The 27,139-nt window shown below is 39.1% G+C and overlaps 1 protein-coding gene across 2 annotated transcripts in view; it reads left to right on the top strand.

The window, feature by feature from the left end:
• The first annotated feature begins 329 nt into the window (after positions 1-329).
• The window catches only part of CACUL1 (CDK2 associated cullin domain 1), a 47,972-nt gene continuing 21,162 nt past the window's right edge, over positions 330-27,139 (top strand). The window contains exons 1-4 of one of the 2 annotated variants that reach the window (XM_067300302.1): positions 330-784; positions 7,438-7,564; positions 12,122-12,224; positions 22,566-22,661. In XM_067300302.1, coding sequence (XP_067156403.1) covers positions 466-784; positions 7,438-7,564; positions 12,122-12,224; positions 22,566-22,661 — 645 coding nt within the window. In that variant the 5' untranslated portion in view covers positions 330-465. The remainder of the gene's footprint in view (positions 785-7,437; positions 7,565-12,121; positions 12,225-22,565; positions 22,662-27,139) is intronic. The other variant, XM_067300303.1, reaches the window with a different exon arrangement.

Here is a 27,139-nt window from a genome sequence, read left to right as displayed (position 1 = left end):
GAAGTCTCTCCTCCGCGGGGGGCCCCACCGCAAGGCGCTATCCCGCAACCCCTTAGGGCACCGGCTACGCGCCCCAACGGCCCCGGGGTCAGTGTCCCACAGTGCACCGCGAGCGAGCCGCTCCCGCCCGCCCTGCCCTGGCGCCCGCGGCCACGCGCGCCACGTGACGAGAGCGCCACTACGATTCCTCCTCCGCTCTCTCGCAGCTCTGCCTCGCTGAACTACGCCCCCCACAACGCCTCGCGGCCGGGTTCCTCGCTTTCCCGCCCCCTCTCTCTGCCTGCCGCAAAGTGTCGTGTCGTGGCGCGGCGCTTTACGCCCGGAGCCTGCGCTCGCCGCCGCGCCGCGGCCCTGCCCGGAGCCGTGCCCCGCCGGGCGGTGTGCGGGCGGCCATGGGCGGCGGGCGGTGATCCCTCCCCTGCCCTCCGCGCCGGCACGCAGCGGGGGCCGCCCTGCGCGGTCGGCATGGAGGAGGAGAGCATGGAGGAGGAGGGCGGCGGCGGCTGCGAGGCCATGATGGACGACCAGAACCACAACAACTGGGGGGCCGGCGGCTACGGGCGGCACCTGCTGGGCCCCGCCGCGGCGCCGCTCGGCGACCGCTTCCTGCGCGGCGCCGCCGGCGGACTGGGCCCCGCCGGGCCCCCGGCCGCGCCGCAGCTCCCCATGGCGCCCGAGGCCAACGGCGTGCTGAGAAGCTGCGACCCCGGGGGTGCTGCGGGGAAGGGGGGCGCCGGAGCCATCGCCGCCGCCATCAACATCAACGCCTCGACCTCCAAGTTCCGTGAGTGACCGCCTGCCGGGCTGCCCCTGCCCTCCGCGGGCCCCGCCCGTGCCCTCCGTGCCTGCGGAGCCGTGCCGGCCGCGCCCGCCCCGGCAGGGCTTGGGTGCCGGTGGGACTGCGCCCCCGGGGCGGCTCTGCGGCACTGTCACCCTCGCCGTCTTAGCTAGGGGTCCGCTGCTGCTCCCTCCCTTCTGCCCCGCTTCCCTTCGGCTGCCCCTCCTATGCTTGTGGCTGGTCTCAGGCCTGTCCTAGAACAGGCCCATTAAGTGGCCTGAAAATCTTCTTGAGTTAAAATCAAATGTGCTAGCACATATTGCTTCCTTGGAAGGAGAAAATATCGCTTCTCTTGCATGCTTCTTAGCCTCTGCTGCTGCTTTCCTCTCATGGCAAGGAGACACATTAGATTTGAATGTTGGGTGTTAGAACTGGAAGAGCGAGTGTTCTGGGTTTTCAGAGCTATGGAGATACTGTGTCTTCTCCTGAAACCTTACTTGGACAGGGTTTTCCTAAAGACTTTTTCTTTCTGACTTAAAAACTGATGGTAGCCAGTGCTGATTGACACCAATAGGAACAAATGCCCCAAAGATGGCTGTGAAACCTGTTTCTGATTATTGAAACTGTGGAATGGTGATATGTGCAGAGCATATACTATCTGGGAGGGGATACACATGTTTGTGAAAGCCTGATTAGAACAGAAGGTATATTTAACCAAGAAAATGGTTCTGAAATGTTCTGAAATCTTTTGGATGTAACTCTTGACAGTAATGGCAAACACAAAGAATTTTCTGTGGTTTTACTGAACTAAGATCTAGGGAAGATTTTTCTGCTCTTCATTTCAATTCTACTTTTATTTCTAAAAGTCTTGCTTCTGGGTGAAATATATCATTTTCTATAATGGCTGTCAGAAAACTTGGATTTGGTTAATTTAAAAACGTGTATGGAAACGTAACTGCCATGATGAAATTCTGGTGGGAAACGCACCTTTTTTTTCCCTTTTTTTCCTGTGTCAGCTCACCTGCGCAGCTTTTCAGCAGCTCATCTTCTGAGCAGATCAGAAACTAGAAGTTCAGGCTTCTAGATTCCTGGTTCTTTGGTAGCCTAGGTTCTGGCTGTAGGCAGGTTGCCAAGGCCAGCTGCTTTGAAGTTAAGGCTCCCAGACACCTTGAGCTTTCTGGCTCTCTGCCTGGCTGGCTGTCAGGGCTCCAGGTACCTAGGGGTGGCTTGTAAACATTTGAGAAGGTTGAAATGAAACTGAGATGTTGAATTCCCAGTCCAGAAGTTTAGAGAGTTTAGAGGTTTTTTTTTTATTTCAGAATGAAAATAGTTTTTAAACTTTGGAACTTCCCCAAAACAGAAAGGTGACTTTCCATCTAGCTTTACAGCTTAAGTCCGAGTGGGAGAAGGAACAGCTGTGCATGATTTTGCTTAGCGTGTGGTTTTTGAGTTCTTGTTTTCACTTCTCAAGCATCAGGATCCCAACACAATATCTGTCTTATTGGTGCTGATAAGTGTATTTGTGTGTATATAGATAATATATGTTTGAAGAAATTCAAAATTCATATAAAACATGAAATTCTCTGAGGTATTGCATTCATTAGAACTTTTCTGTTCCTTTGCCTGGTGTACCTTTGATGTTATGTATATATAAACAAAACAAGTCCAGTATTTGTGAAGTAGTATGGACTAAAAATGTACAGTAGCTGAGTTTGGACCCTGTGAATTCCAATCCTGATTCTGACAGAGGGTCCCTTAATCTCCCCAGTTTAATTTTCATATATGGAAATTGGGAGGGAGGTCACTTCAAACTTGGTTCAGGTTGAGGATCCTCTGAAGAGGTAAATATAGAACAAAAGGGAAGAGAGAGTATGCTAGTTCCCCTTCTGCCTACTGTGTCTTAACAGTGGCAGAAGATGTATTTAGAAGTTCCTTGTCAGTCTTAAAGCCTGATAAGAAAGTTGTATATTGTGTATAATTGATGCTGATGACCAATATAGCTGAAAATGGTGCTGAAAGTTGTTTAGTTGCAAAGGGTGCTTGGGGAAAAAAAACAAAACAAAACTCTTTTTAACTGAAGTGTAAGTTGTCTTTGGTAAGATATGGTGTCAGGAAAAAAAAAGTTGAATGCTTTTGACTGTGTAGACCTGAATTGCTCAGTATCCATTAGTTAGATTTTTGGGGGGAACAGAAGGCTTTTCAGTCAGCAAAGAAGGTCTCATTCCTTGCTTGTGTCATGCAGAGGCTTAGTCTTGGACGTGTTTCTCCTACAGGTGAACTTCAAAAATGTGGGTCACTTATGATTTCCTACAATCCCATGGTAATTTGGAACTTCAGTGACCTTCAGACAGATCCCTCCTAATTCTTTTCTCCAAAACAAAAAATCATGGCCTGTGTTCTACTGTGTAATTACTTGTGGCTTAATGGTTTTGTTCCTGTTTTTAGTTGCAGACTAATGCAGTCTAGTGGGCCCTTTTTTGGACTAATTCAGCTTACAGAGTAATGGAGGAAGAAGGTTAGATGGAAACTCTTCAAAATCTTTCTAAGAGGCCAAATACAATTCTTTCTTGAAATTTTGGTAAGACTGGTAACTAAAATTGGATAAAATAATGCATAGTTCATTTAGTGGTTTTTTTTCCTCATTAAAAACAACCTAAGAGAATTTTCCATGTTGTATTAAACCTATAACTAAATGTTTGTTTATAGTTGATTAGCTTCAATTGTAGTCACCAATTTATAAAGGGATAATGTTATGCAAAATATTTTTTAAAGGCCATTAAGGGAGAAAAGATGAGTAAAAGCTTTTAATGTTTTAAAGGAAACATCATCTATGCTAGTCAGTGAAGCATATTCTAGTTGTGGGGCAAATATAGAGTTTTCCCTTTTGTTTTTTGCATTCCTTTTAAGCAAGGTTGATATAAATGTATTTAATCCAAGGCCCAGTTAGGGTAGGCACATGTGACTGTTGAATGTTGGCATATCTATTAAATTTCTGACAACCCAGTCAAATAATGTAGTTTAATGCAGTGTATATGCTTTGTTGCATAGACAAATTGTCTGATGAATAAAAAGGTGTTAAACTTCATTTTTAATAACCATTCTTAGTACAGACTGGGTAGTGGTATAAGAGAAAGTCACTACAGAATGCATTCATAAACTTGCTAACATATACTAGAACGTGTTGGGGGTATAGATCCTTATTCTCCTAATGTATATGACTCTAGTGAGAAAAAGAAAACAACAGATCCATAAAGGTAGCTACAATCTGTAGATTTTTACTGTAAAACTCACAGGCTTCTACTCGAAGAGTTCCTAGACTTCACAAAATATTTTGGGATTATAGTGAGCATTGTTACTTAAGCAGTAAAATGTCATATATTTCACTTTCTGAAATGAAATATTCAAAGCTTCTGAGAGTTGTTGTCTCGCTTCTTTTTATTGTTTGAATAAATGACAGATAACTGTCAGACCATGTCTGCTTCGTTGTGAACATTGTTACCTGCTCCCTTCCTCCCCACCCCCCTTTTTTAGCCATATATTAAGTAAAAGGATGGGGGGAGGGTTAATATGTGAACGTAGTAAACTTTTTGAATAGCTTTTCAGGTTAAGGTGCCTTCCGTAAATAACAGAAGCAATGCTACCATTAGTATTTTTTTGCCATTCTTCTGATTAAAGTTGATATCAAAGAATATGGTAGCCTAGAACAAGATATATTTCAATTGTAGCTCTGGTATTGAAATATCTTTGTTATTATATGAAGCTCACGGGTATTCCTTTTCACTTAAATAGATTTAGTGCCACAACAGTTTTTCTTTGGAATTTTTCTATGTAAGGAAAAGCAGCAGTTGCTTCTCTAGCTTTACTTGTGATACCTTAGTTTTATAATTTGTCAGAGAATATTGGCTTTTTTCCTTTCCATTTGATCACAGACTGATTTCTCCTCCTCCCCCCCCCCCCCACTGTAGTTGGATAAAATCATGGTTTCTAGCATGCTTTACTACTAAATATCTATGTTGCTTACTAGAAATTTATAAATCAAAAGGAAATAAAACTCATCTTTTAGAAATACCCTTTTCTTGCAAATTGGAAGTGGAGGCTGTTGGACAAATATTCTTTTAAATCTTGAATACCTAGGCTAAACACTTAGGAATGACATTCTAAAAAGATGGATAATAAAAATTAAAGATGTTTCTAAAGGGATGATGTGTTTTTCTTTCTAATATTTGTGTGTAGTTCCTTTCCTTCCCAGTCTTGATGTTGTTCTTGCAAAGTTCATAAGTTCATAAACTTCTTTAAGTCATCCTGTGCTTTGTATGAATGGAAGCACTGCTGGTGAAGAAAGGATGTTACTGACTTGTAATTGGGAATAATTTGGTTTTTGGATTAGAAGAATAAAAATAGTAGTGACTGTTTGATGCGCAGTCCTTGGACTCTGTTACATAAACAGTTACATAAACTCGTATTCAGAGCTCAACTATGGAAATCAAATGGAATGAATAATACTTATAAGAGTTTTTGAATAAAACAGAAACTTTTACAGAATGTTAGTTTGAACCCATGAGTGTTTCCCATGCTGTCTGTAAAAGCGCTTTATCCTTTACCTGTGTAGCACTTCTAGTGGGCAGGCCTTTCTGTCTGCTGCTACTTTCTTTTCTCTATATCATAAAAAAACACTGACTCTTCGACAGCCTGTTTAAAAACTTATTTTGCAGGGTTCAATTCATACCTGACTCATTTTCTTTCAAATGAGTAGAGCTTAATTAATATGCTAAACCAGATGTGGGTGTAATTATACAGTCAAATCTGAACCCAAAATTTGGACTAATATTTACGCTGACTTGAGTTTAATATTTTCTGTGAAGCAGAGCACTTCTGTGGAGACCCACGTTTTTTTGGTGGCCAAGTGAAATACAAATGCTTCAGTTTAGCTATTGAGTGTAAACATGAATCTCCAAAGCTGCTACGTGGAAGCTGCTGCTGAGAATACCTGCCCAGAGCCTGGGCTTCGTAAGGGAAGAGAACTCAGGTCATTGTGAGATGAATGAGGGGGTAAATTTACTGTCAAGTAGCTGCGATGCTGCTCTTGATCACATGGATGCTTTTACATCGCAGAGCTGACATGCAGCTTATGTCTTAGTAATTGTCTGTGTACTTGGACCTTTTATGAACTTTATGACATTTATGAACTTGACAGCAAAGGGTAGTGTGCTTTCAGATTGTAGGTTTGTGTTGGGAAAGCATCCTACAGTACCTGGTAGGGGTGACCTTCACTGTATTGGTTTCTATATGAGATATTAAGCAAGAGTGAACAATGTGAAGGGCGACTGGGAGTACTGCACTAAGATTCTTCACTTAGCAGATTTCTGTCTAAATTACCCCAAAAAACACATATAATGGGAATCTTTGTAATACCTGCTCTTAAGTATAGCATTCAAATATTTTTTCTTGTCTCATACCTCTCTTTAGTCCACATTCTTTTTATACTCCTCTTTCATTGTGACGCTGTTAACTGTTCTCTCTGTATCTTCCTGAAATTCTTTTTCCGAATGCTGCCAAGACAAAGTGACAAACCAAGCTCTCTTCAAGCCTTAATGAAATTGAGTTCAGAAATCTTGCTCCTCAAAAACAGTTGTGAATGTACATTTAGATACGTATTTAAAATGCATCTTTATACAAGGTATTTCTTTTCAGTGTGGTGTTTAAATTGCATTATTTGAGGTGGGAACTACCTTCATTCTCTGTTCCATACAGCGCTGGCCCACCTATGGAGTTCAAATAAAGAAATGACTTTAGATTCCCTGCGCTGGTCAGGCTTGGTACTAAATATGCTCTGTGCTGCTGGTTATCGAGGGCTTTGGGTGGATACTCACAAGCTATGGTGGTGTGACAAGCCAGCAAGTTAGTCCTGCAAGTCTGTCTCTGGAGGAGAAGGTGCTCTAGTAACTCTTCTAAGATGGGTGCTATTGGAATTGAGCCATATGTACTTAATTCAGAAATCTTGCCTGAAAAGAGAGAACTTGAAACTCTTCTGTGTCAGCAAAGGCACCCAAAGTGGCTTGGAGGAAAAGGTGCAGTTGGTTGGGTCAGGAGTAAGATCAGGGAGTAATGGGGAACACGAAAGTAAATGCCTCTCATTCTTCATTGGGTTGATTCCTATCTGGAAAAGGTACTACTGTGCCTGATGGGGGGAAGCAGCTGCTGGCACCATCGGAGACTTGTAAAATTGATACTTTAGCTGGAAAGGAGTATTCTAAAAAACACCAATCCTGACTGAACCTTGTTCTTCTGTATGCAAGAACCTTAGTGTTAATTGTGGATTCTGGTCTCCTACAGAGTTGTGTAATTTATTAGTCAAGTCCCTGAGCTGCTTTTATTTATTTATTTTTGTCATATCAGAACTCCCAAGAGTTCATTTTTCCTTATTGCATGGGACCCTAAGAGGTATCCAGGCACTAATTTGGCTGATTTTCTGATTTTTGTAAATATAGAGGTACAATTTCAATTATGGGCTTTATTTTTAGATGAGGGTATCCTAGCAGAAGTGAACTCTTCCCTTTCTTTGGCCAGCTTATCAGTGTGATCTGAAACTGCTGATTGTTCCCTTGCTTCTGCTCTCTCTAGTTTAAGTTACTAAACATAGTTTTGTCTTTTCTTTGCAGTAATGAATGTTATAACAATTGAAGACTATAAGAGCACATATTGGCCAAAGCTGGACAGTGCCATAGATCAGCTTTTAACTCAAAGTCCTGGTGACTACATCCCTATCTCCTATGAACAAATATACAGGTAAGGAAATCTTTAAATGCTACATGACTATTGCTAAATTAAATGTTTGTTCTATTTTGCAGCCTATGCATATATCATATTTTGTGTGTATGGGTAGGAAAGGGGAAAGGTACGGGATACTTAAACTGGTAAAAATACTCTCTAAATATCTTTACATTTCGCGTTAACAGGAATAAATGTTAAAGAAGACAAATGCCTAAGTGCTGAAAACATTAACTTTAAAGCAATCTCCACCACAGTTGTTCAATGTAATATATTAAGAAGTGAATTAAAATCTCAACATCATTAACTATAGGGGAGGAAAAGAATGGCATGTTAGGTGTTTGATATAATATTTCAAAGGGCTTCTTTGTCATGTTTAATAGCAATTAATTTGGTGCAATAGAAGTGCAGAAGTAAATCAGAGTTACTGAGATTCCTCAGTCTAAACTCTGTGATTTGGGTGTTTGATTTCAGACTAGATTTAGTTCAGTTTTCCCTTTGACCAACCAGCCTGCTGCACTCCTGGTTAGAGGCTGTCTGAAGGACCAGTTTTGGTTCAGACCCTTGTGTCTTCATTCTGATCTGGACAACATCTGATTTGCACCTGGCATGGAGCTTTTGTTTGGTACTTTGCTCCAAAAGGAATCTAGGTCACTCGTTGAAATTGCCCTACAGATTAAGCCAGTGCACAGTAATTGTGTTGGTAGGGGGATTTGCTTCAAAACCAAATTGCTAAAGTAGGTGCAGTTTTTAGAGACCTGAGAGTTTCTTAGCAGGTTGGATAAAAGGGAATTTTTTTCTGTTGATATTCAGTGTGGGTGAACAGATACCCAGGGTGTAGGTTAATATGAGGGAAATTGGTGAGAAGCTGCTGTGTTTTACTGGCCAAGATGCCAGTAAAACCACTGGCCCTTGCTAGCACTACAAGTAGCACTGCTCTCTTCCCTGCCATTGTGTTACACTCCAAAAAATTACACAGGCATCTTGGTCACTTGTTATTCTTTTTTGAGGTTTTTGAGCCTCTCAGCCCTACTGTCTCCTTGCCCACATGCTCTTAGCTGCTTTGTCTCTCCACTTTGAAGCTTTAGAGTAGGTACAGATACAACAATGGCAGGTCTTCCCTTTTAACTCCAGTTGAAAACTTCAAAAAATATGGGAGAGGAATGGAGAAGTTTATTGGAACTGTTCTTAACCAGGACTCAGACAGCAGCATCTGTGTGAATAATTGAGATGGTCAGTTTGAGTTAAGAGAAATGTTGTTGAAACTTCAGTGTAAGTAATCAAAATAATCTCCCCAGCTCAAAATCTCCTCTGTGCATACAGCAATCGAGTTAAGCTGACATCTATTGATTGTGATCTCTGCTGAACAGTAGGTGTGTAAAATTAATGCTATCATATCTGGAGTAGATCTATACCTAGTTATGGTTTCCAGATAAATGGATTTTATCTTTGTCATCTTTTTACTTTTCAAAAGTTTTTATATACTGAAGGAATAACAGGTTTTAAGTTTCTCCTAGATAATATGTATACATTGGGGCAATATTAGTGCTATTGTCTAGAGTTCAGCATTAGTGATAAAGCTAGCATGTCAATTTTTGAATTTTCCTAAATACTATATTTATGGACATAATTACTCTGACACAGCCTCTTCTGAAAACTGAGTTTTTGTTTTATTTTTCAGGAAGTCTCTCTTTGCTTAAACTTAAAATCTAGAGAAAATAGTTTGAGAACAGAATAAAAACTGCTTTTTTTTGTTGAATTCTAGTGATGACTTTTGCTTGGAGTGTTACAGGAAGTCTGTAGCAGACTTAAGGGTTGGATTCTCTCTGCCTCTCTAGGCTAGTTTTTTAGTCTGAAAGATGGGGTGCTCTTTTTTTTTTTTTTTTTAATGCCAGTGGTTCAAACAGCTGTATATCTTTATATTTCTTATAGTGAGGCTGAATTGAAAATACAGTGGTCTTTTTGATCACCTTTGTGCTGATTAAAGGAATCAAGGTTTCTATAATGCAAACTGGAAATACCCTTTTAGATAGCAGAACTACTGTATTTCATCTGATCAGTGGTATCTGTAAGTGTCTAGTCCACAGCACTGAAAGAGGTGTGTATACAGATATTTACATGGATCAGTTAGCACATAAGTTACCACAGTGTGATTCGTTTTCATGTTTGAGCCCAAAGCCTGCCTGTATATAGTCACTTCTTATTAAAAGGCTCAAATATTTTGGCAGAAACTTGTAAAGGAAACTTATGAGGTGAGGAAAATGTGAATGATTAAGTTGTACTTTCGGCAACTTTTACAACTACTTCTCAAGTATAATGCAATTATATCATTATTCTTCAAGAGAACCTGAAAATCTCAGATCTGCATTCCTCTCACTAATTAGCTATCTTCTAATGTCCTACTCGGGCTTGATTTTGTTAAGGTTTTGAATTGTGCTAAAGGACTAACAAGCTGGTGACTTCTTTTGAGTGGTAGGAGGGCAAGGATGATTCAGAGGATCAACCCACAATCAGGAACTGAAAACAGGATCTGAAAATGGGGAAATAACCTCTAAGTAGAAGTGTTCAAATAAAATGTAAACACGCTGTGCATGTACATATAAAGACTGGTGTTTGACTATAGAATGTATTGCAAGAGTAGGTACAGTAATATTGTGTGTAACATTAAGCAGACGTGCTTGAAAATTGGGTTTAATTAGATAGTTACAAATGAAACTGTCAACTTGTGGTAGTGGCTATATACTGGTTAGTTATTGAGTAAACAAAACTGTACAGCAGTTTGCTGTTGTCACCTAGCTGGCTGGTTTTGAAGAGATCGCAAAAATCAGTTTGTCTTTTTTTACCTGTGTGTTTTGCTCTGATCCAAATTAGATTGCTATTTTTGCTGTTACTGCATCATACAAAAATGCCTTTTATATTTGCTTGTTCCAGAATAGGTTCTGCTATTGGCAGACCCGATGCTAAAGAAAATAGACTTCTGTTGCCCGGAGATTAATAATATCTAACTGCAGATAATTACTTTCAAAATATAATAGGATGAGAGGTGTTTTTTGTTTGTTTGTTTGTTTGTTTTAAGAAACAGTATGGTTTGTCAGTTGAAGACTTTGTATAGGGATGAACAGAGTATTTTTGTTACTTTTGAAGTTTCCAAAGGCAATATGTGTAGAATTCTAGAGTATAAAGGACTGTTAGGATCTTTTGGTGATAACTTGCTTGTTGAACCCTCTTCAGGAAGACTGATGGTGGCAGTTACCGACTGAGTGAGCTGTCTTGGCCCCTGAAAGCTTGGTATTAGTGCCTAACATCTCATTACATTACAGAATTACAGTAGCCCTTAGTTTACAATTTTTTTTAATCCTGTCTTTGCAGTTTGTTTTTCTTTATACCACCTCGTCAGAAGAGAGTTGTGATGTTGTAGTTCAAGTCACTGCACCAGAGAGGCATAAAGAATGTTGCTGTGCCATGGCTTTAGCCTTTAAGTACTACTAAAAGCAGACAGAATTCAAGTCTGGGATCTGAACCTTACTGGAAATAGAGTTTTTATGGGTATGTGCTAAAGGAGCAGTCACTGGTTGAAAGTGCTTGCTGTCAGAGTAGTGCATATAGAAGGATAGAGAGAGGAGAGCAGAAATAAAGGCGTGGGGATGAGAGTCAGTTTGTCCAAGCTATGAGGTGAAGTCTCCCTTGTGCTTCTGGATTTTTGTAGCTAGTTTTTCAAAATGTTGACCTAAAGAATGAAAGCATAAAAGAAAATTAAAAGCTGCTTGATATAAATAACATTAGTGTCAGTCCTGAAGATTGACTAAGTTAATGTAACTTCTTGCTGAAAGTAATACACACATTTGTTTTATAACTGTTTTAAATGTATTCTTAGTACATAGACTTACTGCAGACAAGCTGTAAGTCTAGCTGCATGCTATATGAGAATATTAAGATATTTTTTAAAAGCAGAAATAACACTGAAGATCAGAGTTAATACAGCCAAGCCATGGAATGTAGAATTAAAGTTTGTTGCTCTTTCACTGCATCTTCATATATTATGAAGATACAGGGGTTTTTAGAATTTAAGTAACAATGGATGGAGTCACATCCTTGGATCTATTTTTATAAATTTTGCTGTTTCCTTTAAAATACCAGCATTATTTTGGTGCAACTTTTATAACTACTTCTCAGTGTTGCCCATCTTTTAGTAAGGATTTTGCCCTAGAATGTACATAATTCTTAAACTTACTGGAGATTTTATTCATGTAGGGGTTTTTTGGGGGGGGAGTACAGAGACAAAAGCCAGAGTTGGAGGTATGCTGTTGACAATTATCCCAGCTTTTCAGAAGCACACTGTTAGAGTTCATTGTAAATTTAAAGTGAAGTCAGGGATGGGATGCTGGGGCTTCCAGGGTGACTGGGAAGTGTTCTGAAACTCATTGCAAGTTTAGGTTGTATTTGAAACTTCAACAATCATTTCATTAAACCTTATTATCCTCTAAATTGTGACTTAAACAAAATATTTTGAAGTCTGTTACTCTTCATTGCAAACTGTTGTAAGTTCATCGTTTGTTCCTATATTTGTTTCTGCAGTTGTGTGTATAAGTGTGTATGCCAGCAGCATTCGGAACAGATGTATAGTGACCTAATAAAAAAGATAACTAACCACTTAGAGAGAGTCTCAAAGGAGCTGCAGGTAAGAAGCTGCACAATCTAATTCTGTCTTTCCTGGGATCTGTGGTTATATCGGAGCAGCATGTAGATGGACCATGGAGGGGATTGCTATTAAGACTAATTTACACTAGTTTACTGAGCTGTGGACTACTTGATTCACTACTAACTGGCTATCAGACAGAATACCAACTTTTAGGTCAAATTATACGGCATCTGATTAGCCTTAGAAAAATGAACCACAGTGGCTAAAATTGAATATAATAAAGAATCGAAGTTTGGATACTAGAAAATCTAGAGTGTAATCTAGGCTGTAAATATTGCAGTCAAACAGGATCTGAGCACATGATATTGATGTCTGACATTGGGTTAATCTATATAAACTGTTTATGGTCCTTGTGCATCAGAAGCAGCGCAAAAGTGAATATCTAGAGGAAATATTTGAAGTGAATTAAATAAGAGTTATGAAGTATACATAATGAATTGCTGCATATGAAAATTTTATGATACAGATTATTCTGCATTTTTTGTATCTATCTCTAGATGTCAGTGGTTTACAGCAGTCCTAATACAGCTTGTGTATGCCTATCCTTCTCTGCATATCTTATTTGTGCATCCATGTTTGTTTTTGTGTGTATTCCTTGTCTAAAATTCCTTTTAAAATCTCCAAATTGTCATTGCTGTAGCAGCAGCACTATTATATTTCCTTACAGCTTTTGTCACTTCCAAAACTGATGTTAGAGTTCTGTGCTGACTAGCAGTGAGTCAAGCAGAGACTCCAAATATGCAGGAAACCTAAACCACAGCAGCTCCTTCACAGTGCTTCTAATAACTGATAACTAGTTTCATATGCCATATCAGATACTGATGGCTAAACATGTATGTCCATATATATATACAGCATTTTTATCATTCTGACGTTCTCGCTTGTTTCACCCTTTTCCTCTTCTTAGTTTCCTTAAAAGAAAAAAAACGTCCCTAAATTTAATGGATGTCGTCTTTGGGACAGTCTTTGACTATGAAATATTTAGCTCATCTTGAGCGAGATTCTTTGTTTCTTTTCTGCTTTACAATTCTTTGTTCCTCAGGTAGTGACAGCCTCAGCTGTTCTGTGAAAATTGGTCATCATGGATGGACATAATATTTAGAATAAAGTCTTCCCCTGGTCCTGTTGAACCAGTGTAGCCTGTAAATTTTTCCTCTGATTGTGAGAACTAAGAATCATTGCAGCTGTACAGGTTTGGCCAGTTTTTCTGATATATCTGTGGTAGTGTACTGCTTTATTTTGAATCTGGGAAAACTCAGAACTCTGTGACAGTCCTTGGCGCTTTCTTCTTAAGTTTTAAAACTGACTGAAGCAGCTAGTTTAAGTTTGCTGTAGCCCATAGATGCACTAAAATGCATCTGCTTAAAAACAAGGTTGTCTGTTGAACATCAGTTGTTGAAAGAATAATTGAGACAACTATTTAATGCAATCTTTGTCTTGCAAAAGTTTCCTTACGTAGGTTAGACACACCTTATGGCAGGTGAAAGAGGACTGTAATATAACATGATATAATCTTTGATTTAAGTGTATGATGTGATTTTTATCTAAAGCAAATATGACTTTACATTTTTGGATGCTAAATCCCTCTTTTGAGCATCTTGAAGTAAAATTTGGATGCCTCAGAAAATTGTCTTGTAAAGAAACTATATGCTTTAACTTTGGATTGTGAAACTGACTATTAAGGAATTACTTTCCTAGAACATACTTCATTATCCTGATATGTTTTTAATCTTAATATGTTTTGGTGATGTTGACTCACTTTCTTTGTTCTTAAGTGGTGATAGACCTTTACCCAATTTCTCTGTAGATGTTGTTCACTTCTGCTGTTGAATTCCTGGAAGTTTTTAGTTCGTACAGCCAAACAATAAAGCATTATTTATGTGAATGCTTTTAATGCACACTGTGTGATGTCTTGCTTTCTCTGACAAAGTCATCCCAACTGCCAGCAATATTCAATGTAATTGCTGAGCTCTGTTTAACTGGCAATGTGTGACTTGATGCAAGATAATTTTTTTCATGTAGGGACACATATGTAGCCCAACACAGGCAGGAATATCAGTTTTGGGTGAGAAAGTGGGTGATCATGAAAACTAAAATGGCTGTCAAGTGCAGTGTCTTATTCTGGACAAGTTGAGCAGCTTCTTTGCATAAAAGTGCAATAGTTCTTTGGCAGGTGGATTGCAGAACATTTGCATGTAAGCGACAAGCCAGAGCAAGCTGTTTCCTAGGAGCAACTCATCTGCTGCAAAAGCAGTAAAACTGTCAGATGCCAAAATGTAAAAGCAGGAGCATCTCAGGGGCTGGCCAGACTTACCCTGGCTTGTTTCTAGCCTTACTAGAGTTGATCCTCCTCCTGCGCTGCATTCACTGCAGAGCCCCCTGATAGCATGATTTTCGTGGTGCCGTGTCTGCTCTCCGCGCGCCGCGGCTCGGCGGCGGGCTGCGCGGCGCGGGCGCGTTGCGCGCCCTCGGCGCTCTAGGTGGCAGCAGAGGGCAGCCCGGCGGCGCGGCTCCGCCCTGCGCGGGTGGCAGAGGCATTGTGAGAATGTGGGCAGAGCGATGGATACGTCTGTACGTTAGACATTGGGTGAAGAGCGGTGAACGTTATCTATTGAGAAGGAGAAATAAACTTGGGTGATATTAATTGCTTGTCATGAGACCATCAGCTCTTTGAGACAGGGACTCCTCTTATGACTCAAAACATTAAAATGTCAAAATGCACTGTCATGTTGAGCTGGTGCCTGATAACAGTAGCCTTTTTGTGCAAGTGCAGATGAATATTTTCATTGTAGTTAGAATAATCTCAACTCCTTTAGGAAGTGACTGAGAGCTGAAAAGCAGTTCCTTGTCATTTTGCACACTGTTTTTATTTAGAGCAAAAGAGAAAAAAGGAATCGATCAATTCTAAATCTTGGCCAGAAACAGCTGAGTTCATTAACTGTAGGTAATTTCTATGTTCAGTGAAGTTAATATGTGAGAATTGGTCTTTAAGTAAATAAACACAAATTTGTTTGCATGATGTTTAGTTCAAACCAAACAGAAGCAGTAGAGGTAAAACGCCAGAATTCCCTAGCTGAATTCCATCTGTCTAAAAGTATGACAATACCTCTTTAGCCATTGTTTACTTGGAAGAATATGTATTGTAGTCTGGTAAAAAAAACATTCTGCTATCCTAGCCTTAAGGACTGTCAAATCTCTAGGAATAGAGCGCTTTCTATCATACCACTCAGTTGATCATCTTTTGTTCCCAAAAATATCTGGCAGCATACCTGTTGTGGGTAACCTGTTCCTTCCTTACCGCTTCTGTTCTTTCTTTTTTTCCATTCTGTGTTTCATGTTTGCCTTCCGCTTGTTCCCTATGATTATATGGGGTTCCACCATCCAGTGGTGAGGGAACTGTAATTTCCTTTCCCATCTTGTCCTGAAATATTAATCTGATAGCCTTATTGTATTTATCAGCTTAGTAATTGTCAGAGGCCTGGCTCTGAGCCTTGGATTGCTTTTTGTGCTTCTTAATCTTTTAGAAACGGTTGTATAACCTTCAATATTTCTTCTGATTATAGAAGATGTATAAACCTTAGAAGAGGCTTGTAATGTTTACCTTGTTATGCACTTTGCATATCGTCTGGGTGGTGTAAAAGTGTGACCAAATAGTGCTTTGAGTGATTGGTGAAACTGAACTGACTGTGCCATGTTGTGTGTCAGGTTACCCTCTCGCAGTGATTCTTGATGGGCATTCCTTTGCCTAATTCTACCATAAATTGCTTTGTAGATATATTTTGCTTTCCTTCTAAGGTACATTGGTTACCTTTATATAGTGGTATATATTGTAACTGAAGAGTTATACCAGGCTGTATGACAGAACTTTTGACAAGATCATCTGTGCTTCCATTTTTTCTATAATCTTAGTGAATCAGATCTCTAATGAGCTTATGACCAGACTTTATTAATGTAGCTATGTAAGGCCAGGTTATATACACCATCCATGTGAAGAAGCCTATCCTTTTTATTGTGTGGGAACATTGTTCAGCTTGCTAGCCAAATGAGAAATAAAAAGCCTTCTTCAGGAACTGATGACTCATCTCTTGTAGCACAGAAATAATACTGAAATTAACTTCAAATTTAAAATTAGTTCATCCCTGAAATACTTCAGAGATGTGTTAGTTTCTCAAATACTTAGAAACCAGCTCTGCCGCCACTATGTTCTGCCTACTGAAAAAAGCAGTAGAGGTGGAAAACTGAAATCTCACATTTCCTAACTCTTGTTACTGAATGCATTAAATTATTAGTGTTTGCTGAAGTCCATTTGGGTCATTGGAATGTCCTGTTAATAACTGTGGTCCATTATGCATTTTTAAACAGCCAATCAGAGTCTCTTCTTTTATCTGGCGTATGGTCTTTAAAAGAAGAAAACCCCTTATCTCCAGTGCTGTAGGCATTCACCCATCAGTTTTGCAAGGGGAATGTTGTTTAACTGTCATGAAACAAGCCTTTGATGCTGTGATCACGCAGTGAATTGAACTGAATCAAATGAATGGTACAGTAATAAAACTCTGAAGGCAGAAACCAGAAGTGGTAGAAATGTGTGCATCTTAATATATGGACATCAAAAAAGATGGCTTTTGACTGGAGATGGGGTTAGGAGTTACCACATCATCAGAATTGCCCTTAAAAATTACATCGCTTGAGGTAACCTGAGAAAAGTGTCCTTACTTGCAGCTTTTCAAAAAGGCTTGCATTCATGCTCTCACTTTTACTTTCTTGTACTAAACTGTGTGCTGCAGACCCTGATATAATCAAAGAAAGATGTAAGCAAATGTAGCATGAATGAATGTGTATCTACTAGATGAAAAAAATTCTGAAGATTTCTTATGTTTAAACAGAATTTTGGTGATGCTTAAATACTATGTCTTTCTGTTTCATAAACATTATGTAAAAAGGAAATGGAAATGCTGCCTACATCTTTGACTGACAATGCTCCAAGACGATTATGAGACTATGTCATGATGCTATACAGCTTTGAACAGTTTTGAGGGCACGCTTGAGCAGGATGATGCAGTTGCTCTTTGGATGATTTGTACTTTGACTTGATGTCTGTTTTTTCATTAAAAAGTTTTAATAGTACTTTTATCTAGTGACATTGACCTGGGGATCGCATATCTGCTCTGCAAGGCCCAGTAAACAAATCACATTTTATTGAGCAACAATGAAAACTAGTTTAAAAGATTCAGACCATTTCTTGCATGAATAGCGGGTTAATTTGTGTAGCTGAAGCCATTTTTCCTTCTCACTTGGCAGATGTGGGAGAGATGCTGCAGCATGTATGCTGAAATTTTGGCAGTGAGTGTGTTCCCAGAAAAACTGAACTGCCCATTCAGTATAGGAATGCAAGCCTTATTGAATATATTGCCGATTGTGCCAGAATACTGTTTATGAACAGATTAACTTTGTGTTTCCCAAGCAAAAGAATGTGTCCTTGTTTCTCATGAGCCGCTTCTGAGTTGTTTCGAGCTAGCAGCCTGTGTTCTGGTGTTCCTTCATATGTTGAATCAAAGCATGATATTCAAAGAATATTTTTGAACTCTCAAACTGAAAAACCAACACCTTTTTCATGTATAGCTCAGTTTGTTGCTCACAGGTTAATTGGAATGACTAGTTACTAGATTTCAAATAAGAGGTCATTTAGTTTGCTGGGTCTCTAACTACTTCTGTTTGAAGGTGTCTACATCTTGCATGTCATCCTCCCTCAAATGTGTTTTTGTTGGTATTTGTCATGTCTCTTAGTGCTGTGAGATGTCCAATGTGGTCCAGTATGTGAGCAGGTTAAATGATGTCCTTAACATCAACTTTTAACAGCAGCCATAGGAAGTCATGCTAGGAAAGAGGTCTTCTCAAAAACAAACTGAAAGTGTTAAATGCAATCCATCACAATTTGAGAAATCTGACCAAACTTTCACAGCTCCTGTGGGCAGATGCATTATAGGGTTGCTGCTAGAAAACTGTTCTTAGCACTGTGAGTGACAGGTGAGAGCAACTGTGGGAGAGGACTTAAGCTGTCTCCCCTAATAGAGTATCTAGAACAAGATAAACCTAACTGTCAGTTTGATTCAATATGGAGAGTGAAGGATCCTTTTCCTTCCTGGAAAACCTTAGGCTGGCAGTATATTCTTCTTTCTCTGTTTGAACAGCTGCTTTAGTACAGCTCCTCAGGTAAGAGAAGAGTGGTTTTTATACATATGGTTTTAAGAAGCAAGTGTCATACGTTATTTCCCCCCTCCTGTAGTTAAAACAGCTGAATGGATGTGTTGTCTTTTCTGGATTAAGACCAAGAGTGAAAACTTTCAGCCTAAACAGTTTCTTTATTTTTGTCATGGTTATAGCTGAATATATAGAGATTTTAAATGTGAGCTCTACTTTAATGATGGCCATTAAATAGGAGAAACCTAGCAACATCTGTGCAGTCAGGAGAGCATGTATTTAGTAGATTTGGTGGTAAGCACTGCTTTTTAGTTTATAAAACTCAAGTATCACAGAATCACAGAATGGTTAAGGTTGGAAGGGACCTCTGGAGATCATCTAGTCCAACCCTCCTGCTCAAGCAGGGTCACCTAGAGCACGTTGCACAGGATCGCATCCAGGTGGGTTTTGAATATTTCTAGAGAAGGAGACTCCACCACCTCTCTGGTCAACCTGTTCCAGTGCTCTGTCACCCTCACAGTGAAGAAGTTTTTCCTCATGTTTAGATGGAACTGTCTGTGTTTCAGTTTGTGCCCATTGCCTCGCGTCCTGTCGCTGGGCACCACTGAAAAGAGTCTGGCCCCATCCTCTTGACACCCTCCCTTCAGATACTTGTACACGTTAATAAGATCTCCTCTCGGCCTTCTCTTCTGTAGGCTAAACAGGCCCAGCTCTCTCATAAGAGAGATGCTCCAGTCCCCTAATCATCTTTGTAGCCCTTCGCTGGACTTGTGCCACATCCCTCTTGTAGTGGGGAGCCCAGAACTGGACACAGTACTGCAGATGTGGCCTCAGCAGGGCTGAGTAGAGGGGGAGCATCACCTCCCTTGACCTGCTGCAGCCCAGGATACCATTGGCCTTCTTGGCCACAAGGGCACATTGCTGCCTCATGGTTAACTTGGTGTCCACCAGCACTCCCAGGTCCTTCTCGGCAGAGCTGCTTTCCAGCAGGTCAGCCCCCAACCTGTACTGGTGCATGAGGTTATTCCTCCCTAGGTGCAGGACCCTGCACTTGCCTTTGTTGAACTTCAGGAGGTTCCTCTCCGCCCACCTCTCTAACCTGTCCAAGTCTCTCTGAATGGCAGCACAGCCCTCTGGTGTATCAGCAGTATATATAAAATTAGTCCCACTCTAGTCGTTTTCTTATTAGTATAAATACAGATGTGTGCAGAAAGTTCTTATGCTGAAACAAGTAATTGATTTCAGTCTAGCAGTTTTGAGCAGCCATACAGTAGCACACTGAACAGAAAACAATGAGAGCAATGAGGTGGCTATGTTTCCGTCACATGGATTACAATCATTCATAGATAAACTTTGAAAAAACTGTTCTTGAATTCTCTTTGGCTTGGCTTTTTTGTTTACAGGTCAAGCAAGAAACAAGGAGAGCTTGATTTGTCAAGTTGTTATTTGGAAACAAATGGAAATGCCTGTTCAGTACTTTCTTGTTAATGTCTTGACTGTCAAGCTGTGAGGCTTGCTGTGAAACATTATTAGGAGAATAAAACTCAAACCCCCCCCCCCATAATTCATATTAGTTAAGCGGTTAACACTATGATTTTGCATTTTTAGAGGTTAAGACCAAGGCCTAATATTTACTTAATACTAGTGAGTGCTTTCCCTGAAGCTGTTAGGTCTTATGCTTTTTGGTCTTGACCGAGAACAATTGTTTTCTGCTTGGTTATAAGGTGGTGGTAGTCAACAACTTCTAGGTATTCCTTGATAAAGTGTAAATTTGCAATAGTTAATAAACAAAGGACTCTTGATACTGTTATTGGAAGACAGTGTGGTGCACAGTTCTTGTTTCCTCTTAAAACTGTTCTCTTAAACTCAATATGACATGGACTTTGTGATGTGAGGGAAGGGTGTGTTTTCATCTTCAGTGGGCAAAAAGAAATAAAATCTTAATGTCTCCTGTAAACAGTGGTGGCAAACTAGACTTATTCCATTGGATAGAATCTGTGAATGTGGCTAAATCATTTACTTTCCAGATAACTCTTGTCTTTTTTAACGGAAAGTGCAAGCTCTCAGTGTAAGGAGATCAGCATCCTGTGTCAGACTGTTGTCACCTTTTGTTCGACACATTCTTTAAAGCAGAATTTTCCTTTTTTCTTTAATCTTGGGAAACTATACCAAGTCTTGACAAGTCAGAAATTGTCAAATCAGCTAGTACAATCATACTTAAAATTGAGGTTTAGAAAGAAAGTGGAGCAGGAGAGAGAGGAAGCAGGAATACATGTTGCTTAGAAATGGAGATTTCATTGAATGTTATTTACAGTGAATTATATATATATTATGTATGAAAGGGAGCCGCTGGAGTTGGTAGCCACTTTTATACATTATTAACATTGTGAACTGCACTTTGGCCACCCTTGAGAACTGCATCTGCAATAAGATTAAAAGCTTATGATCAAAATGAGCAATAACCGTATATAACCTTTGGCAATAGCATATGGAATAACCCTCTTTATTCCTTTGCCAGTTTTGCTTTCCTTTCTGAAATGTCTATTCTGTATCATTAGGTGTTTACTGTGAAAAATAACATTACCCACATGTTTATTAAGATTATTAAGGAGGGAGGTAAAAGAAGCTAATGTAAAGAAAAAAAATCATAAATTCCGAACAATTCATAAAGCAAAAAGTCAATGTAAATTTGAATTGTCCTCTTAGTGCCCCTGATAAATGTGTGTATAAAGAATGAAAAATCTCCTTAAAGATAGGGGCTTTAAGTAGTGGTGAGGTGGTTGAGGTGCAGTTGGTCTTGAGCGTTTCTAACACCAAATACTATATGTTTTAGCTGGAGGAGAAATCTTTGAGCTTGTTTTCTTACAAGGTTCTAGTTGCTGCTAAATTTTTTTTCATGCTCTTCTTGCTTAGCACTGTCAGAGAGGAAAAGGTGCAAGGGAAGACAAACTTTGATTTCTACAAGCAAGCAGTGCTTTGCCCTGGGGTTTGGGGTGGTGATGGTGTAGGTATATCAATAGTAGGAAGTAGGACAGCTCATCTGCCCCCCCCCCCCCCAACACACACACGCACACAAAAAGGGGGAAAGGGGTGGGGGAAGGGAGAAGAAAGTGAGCCAGAGGCAGAGTACTGTATGTGGGTAGGTAGGGATAGAGATTGGGATACTGGAGGAATACTGTTCTCTGCAGCTCTGCCTCCTTCCCTGGGTGCGCGTGAGCACTCCTGAATGTTGTAATGTCCGCTTCCTTCTAAGTAAGCGTCTGTGAAAGAAATGGTGCTTAGTGCTTCCCATTTTCCTGGTTGCCTTCTCCATTTAACTGAGCTTGCTGAAAATAGTTCTTTTCTAGCTTCCTTATTTCCTCCTTTGGAAAGGATGTTATTTTTTACAGAATATAGCAGGGCCAATCGTAAAGCAGGCTCCTTTAATTTTTGAAAGACAATGTTTTGCTTGGGGCTGCAGGGTAAGGCTATCTATTGGAGGACTGTAGTTGACTTAGTGGGCCTGATTTGGATGCCAGATGCAGAGCTCTATTTGGAGGCATTACTTTGTAGTCCCTCCAGCTCAACATCTCTGAATATTTGCCTTGCCTTATGTGACCCAGCAAACACTTAGAAATGCTTTCTGTGAAGGACAGTGCTTCCTGGAGCTGAAGGATGTGCTGTATGCCAGCTCAGATGCAAAGCAGCAGCTTAATATCACCCTACTGTCTTGGAGTAAAAGCCTGCAAAGGGATCGGTGCACACACTACAGCACTTGTTCAAATCTGCTTATGGATTCTAGTCTTGACATAGAGCTTTTTCAAAAGAATGTCTAGTGTTTAAATGTTTTGATTTGCTTATGCTAAATGCTAGTTTATTATAGGCATACCATATTTAATATTGGACATGCCATTTGCTAGGCACCGACACACCGTTCTAGGCAAAAACCAAATGCTGTTAAAAACCGTTTTTGCTGGAGGGAGTTATAGTAGAAACTCTGGAATAATGTGTGGCTTGCTTTGTGTGGACTTAATCTATCAAATACTTTGTAGTTTTTGGAGTTTTGCTATGAAAGCATAGCCCATGGTGTTCCAGATCTTTCTCTTGTTCAAATTACAACCTGACTTTTACGGTTTCTTGCAGGCCAGCCCTCCAGATCTCTATATTGAAAGATTTAACGTAGCTCTTGGACAGTATATGGGAGCATTGCAGAGCATTGTGCCTCTTTTCATATATATGGTAAGTTTTAGAAAATTCTTTTCAAGTAAAGTGTGTCCATACACAAGATGTTAACTGAAAGTGAAGAGAGTAAAATGCAGCTATAATTATTTTTCTTGTAGAATTTTATTAATGCCTGATTTTGCTACCTACGTAACAGTTATGATCAAATCTTGTGGGGAAAGGAAGGTAAACCAGTGCTTTTAAATTGAGTAATTTACAATTGGTTTTCTCTGGTATTTCTTTCTTGGGAGGGGGAAAGGTTTTCTGTTTTGATTGGAAAAGGGTCTTCCCAGGTAGTTAGGTCATTATTTACATCTTTTTGAACAGAGATAGTTTATTGGCTTGTTATATGCTGGCTTGATAGCTTGGGCAGGTTACAAAGATGAAGATTTCTTGCTCTAAATTGCACCAATTCAGACAAGACAGATAACATTTTCTGTCTTTCAGACAGAAAAGTAGTCTGTATTATCTATTGGAAATGTCTGTGTCACTTGGTCAGGCAATTTAGAGCATTGCCTGGATGAAGGCAAATTTGTTTTCTTAGCTCTGTTAGGCCTACTTGCAGAAGTTCAGAAACCATTGGCTATAACCATTTGTCCTGCAGATTTTGGAATTTATGAAGTCTTCCATATCTCTGAAGTTTATTACTTGCATAGCATTTGTCAAAGTGCCAAGATTTTTATTGCCTTTTTATGGTAATGAATAACATAAGTTTGGATTATGACCTTCTCACAAATGGTATTTGCATTGGCATCATTCAGAAATAAAGAATAAAGGAAATATTTGTTCGGAAAGAAACTTAAAAAGGATTTAAACAGATTTTGATTAAGTAACTATTAAATTTTTGAAATTATTTTCATTGGTAGGTTTCAAGAACTTGGAAAGCAATATCTTTTAAAAAGCTGATCTGTGTTTTAGCAGATGTACCTGAAACCAAGTAATTTGGTATGGTCTTTCAGTACAGTGTCACCATGTAGATTTGTTATATTAAAAGAAAAATTTGGCTTTCTTCTTGAACTGGATGCCTTCTAATCCACTCTGTATCTAGTTAATATAGAACAGAATCCAGTTGCTACAGATTTTTCCCCTGTTTCCTGTCCTGGAATGCTGGGAAAAAATAGGAAGAGGCTTTTCTTTCTTGCATTCAGACATTTTTTTAGATGCTAGTCATTTCTCCACCTGTATGTGCTCGACTTGTTTATTGCAGGCAGATGTTTAAGCAATCTCATACTTATCTACATTTGTAAATGGATATTAAATTATAAGCTGTTCAGGTGTGTATTTTTATTGAAGGCTTACATCTGTCAGGTTCTTGGTCAAAATCCATCTTCATCGATTAAGACTGCAGTAATTATCACATTCAAGAGAATGTTCATGATAATGATAAAAACTCTAAACATCAAGTAATGATTAAATTCAGAACATTCCTCCTTTTAAGATACAAAGCCCACTCATTACAGCCACGTATAAAGGAGGATATTGAAATCTGTTTAGCAGTTACACCTTGTCAAGCAATAAATAAAGGTTTTTAAGAGTATAGTTGATATCTGAAAATAGTCAAAATTATTAATGAATAATTAGCAGGCCTATAAAATGAATAGTTTAATAGTGATTATTCCTTTCTTTGAGAACAAAAAAAGTTTAGTTAGTTTATTATTTTAAAGGAGAAGCTTCATTAAAACATGGCTAGTGATCAGGTAATAAATCTCTGTTCTTGCTAACACTTTCTCATTTAAGTGACTTCATTCAAGCTGGTACTAAGTGCTAGTGACTTCTGTGTTCGATTCTCATTATGCCAAATGCAGTGCTAATTTGGCTCAGCCTCCATATGTATTTTTGAAGGATAATATAAAGTTAAGACTCATTTCCTCTTCCCCACCCCCAAATATTTTATTTATCAGTGTTGCTTGTAACATGAGAGATAATTATCTCTAGAAAAGATAGGATGAAAAATATTTTCTTCTAGTTTTTCTGTATGATTTAAAAGGTGCTTTATGTACAGTCACTTTTGCAATTCTTACATTGAGTCTAATTGAGTTTTCATTCATAGAGGAGCAGCAGCAGTTTCCTTTATTTAGACAAGAAAATAAAATTATACAAATTAGTACAATTAAAATTGCAGGAGTTGAAAGCCTAATTTTTCTGTACTATGAATTACAGTTTTGCAGCTACTTAAAAATATATTAAGAGGTATATTTAAAGTGGGGTGGACTACGTTGTTGAAATCTGCCTTTTTATCAGAAATGACAATGTTTTCCTTTTCTGGTAGTGATGTAATTGTTTTAACAAAGGTTGTTGAGTTGCACTGAAACTTTGTTCTGAAAGGGTAATTACACTGCTACTTAAGAAAACTTTTTATATATATACTTAAACATTAAAAAATGTAGGAAGCCAAGGAAAACCTAAAGACTTAATACAACTGGAACATATTTTTGTGCCTTGGTTGGCGAAAGAGACATTGTATTTTGTCTTAGGCTTATTCCTATATGCTTTGAAATCAACAGCAGCACTTTTCTTCATTTCCCTGGTATGTATCAAACCATATTCTTGCACGTGAATGGTAGAAATATAGGAAACTTACTAGTTTAACTTGCTTGTGCATGTTGACCAAGGTATGTTTCCAAGCCTATCTTGAATAACTTCTGAGAGGGGTGACACCATGATTGAGAGAGTTTCCTTTTTTTTCCCAATTTTGCTAGGAGCACTAATGTTTTTCTTTTTTACAGGGCGGTGTATTTTACTGTCTCTGACTTCTGCTGCTTAAGTAGACTTTTCAAGAAAGCGTGGAGGGCCAAAGTACTTTTCTCTCCCCAAAATTCATTGATTTTAAGCTCCTTCAAAAATTTCAGGCTGGAACTACAGCTAAACCAAACTAAATTGGAAGTTAGATTAGTACAAAAGGCTTTACTCCTAGGAATAATTTCTAGTAAATAACTGTTCTGTATGCTTTATAATTCTAAATGTGGTTATTCTGGAAGCTTAGAAGTTGTATGTATCACAGTAGCCTGCACACATGAATAAAAAAGAATCATATTGCCACTTCAAGAAAAATTCAAATGAACATTCAGAAGATACTTTTCATTTTGTGATAGTCTAATTTGCTGATTATGTTTAGAGAGGTAGCTGAGAATCTATTATCTTGTGACATGAAGTAAGCCTAACATTCATGAGTCCTGTGGTTTTAAGATAGTTGAGATTAGAATTTTTTCTTTGCCTCTAAAATGTTACCATTCTTACTGGATGGTACTGCACTTTGGTGCTTATCAACTAGAGGACATTGTGTGTGTGTGTATATAATATATACATACATAAACAGTGTGTGTATATAGACACGCACAAAAAGTGAGGTAGTAAGCATTCTTGTGTAGTTTGCTTTTTTCCTTTTCAATTTTTTTTCCCTCTTAATGGCATTAACACAATCATGTCTTCAATGTTGGCCAGATTGTTGTATGATAAGGTGGTTTCTAGAAGAAATGCTTAAACCACCCCTGAGTTTCATGGGCATTGACACCTGCTTATCCTTCTACCTGTCTGTTAAGCCTTTAAGTGACTTGATGAATTTTTCAAGAAATATTGATATAGCTTAGGTAGTGACATCTTATATGAAAAGTCTGCCTACTTCTTCACTAACAAGAATGGGAAGACTACAGTTCTTGTGCTGTCTCCTTTCAGCAGGGTTGATTGGAAACAAAGTATTCATTTTACATAGTTTTTCATAGTTTTAAATCTGCAAGTGTAACTTTTTTTTTTGAAATGTCTTTCCAAGTGAGTGAATGAGAAGAGTATTTTGCAACAGAATACTACTGTGTTGTATCTCTCCTCCTTAAAACTGTTCTTTGTTGTTTGTCTAGTTATAAAACTTAAGGTATAGGTTTTTCAGCTCTTGCAGAAAAGAAAGCGTTGCTGCTTATGCATGTTGTTGCCAGATGCATGAAAGAAGGATATGATGTTAGGAAAGGAAGGGACTCGGTTATTTCTTTAGTTGGGTGTGTCTCATTTGTCAGCTCAAAAGGTGCATTAATTTGACACTGTCATATTCTGGATCAAATCAGTAGACTGATGCCTTGTGATACTGTGGTCATTCTTGTATGTTGCACCAATGCCTACATGATAGTGCTAACTCAGGAAGCTCAAGACAGAAGTGGTTTAGGAAATTAAGTATGGTGAAAGACTAAATTACATTGTGTTTCTTAGCACTTGGTAGAAGATGCATTGGAAAAATTCTTCCAATTGCTGTTACGTAGAATCACAGAATAGTTGGGGTTGGAGGGGGTCTCTGGAGATCATCTGGTGCGACCCACCTGCTCAAGCAGGGTCAGCTAGAGCAGGCTGCCTAGGCCCACGCCCAGTCAGGTTTTAAGTATCCTGAAGGGTGGAGGCTGACAACATCTTTGGGCAACCTGTTCTGGTGTTCAACCACCCTTGTTTACTGTGAATTTCTGTTGCAAAGTGAATTAACCCTTGACAAGAAAACATTAAAAATGAAGTTAGTCTTT

This window comes from Apteryx mantelli, chromosome 7, assembly GCF_036417845.1.
Source record: "Apteryx mantelli isolate bAptMan1 chromosome 7, bAptMan1.hap1, whole genome shotgun sequence".
NCBI lineage: Eukaryota > Metazoa > Chordata > Aves > Apterygiformes > Apterygidae > Apteryx > Apteryx mantelli.
Note: the sequence above shows the minus strand (reverse complement) of the source record. Positions and strands in the feature narration are given on the sequence as shown.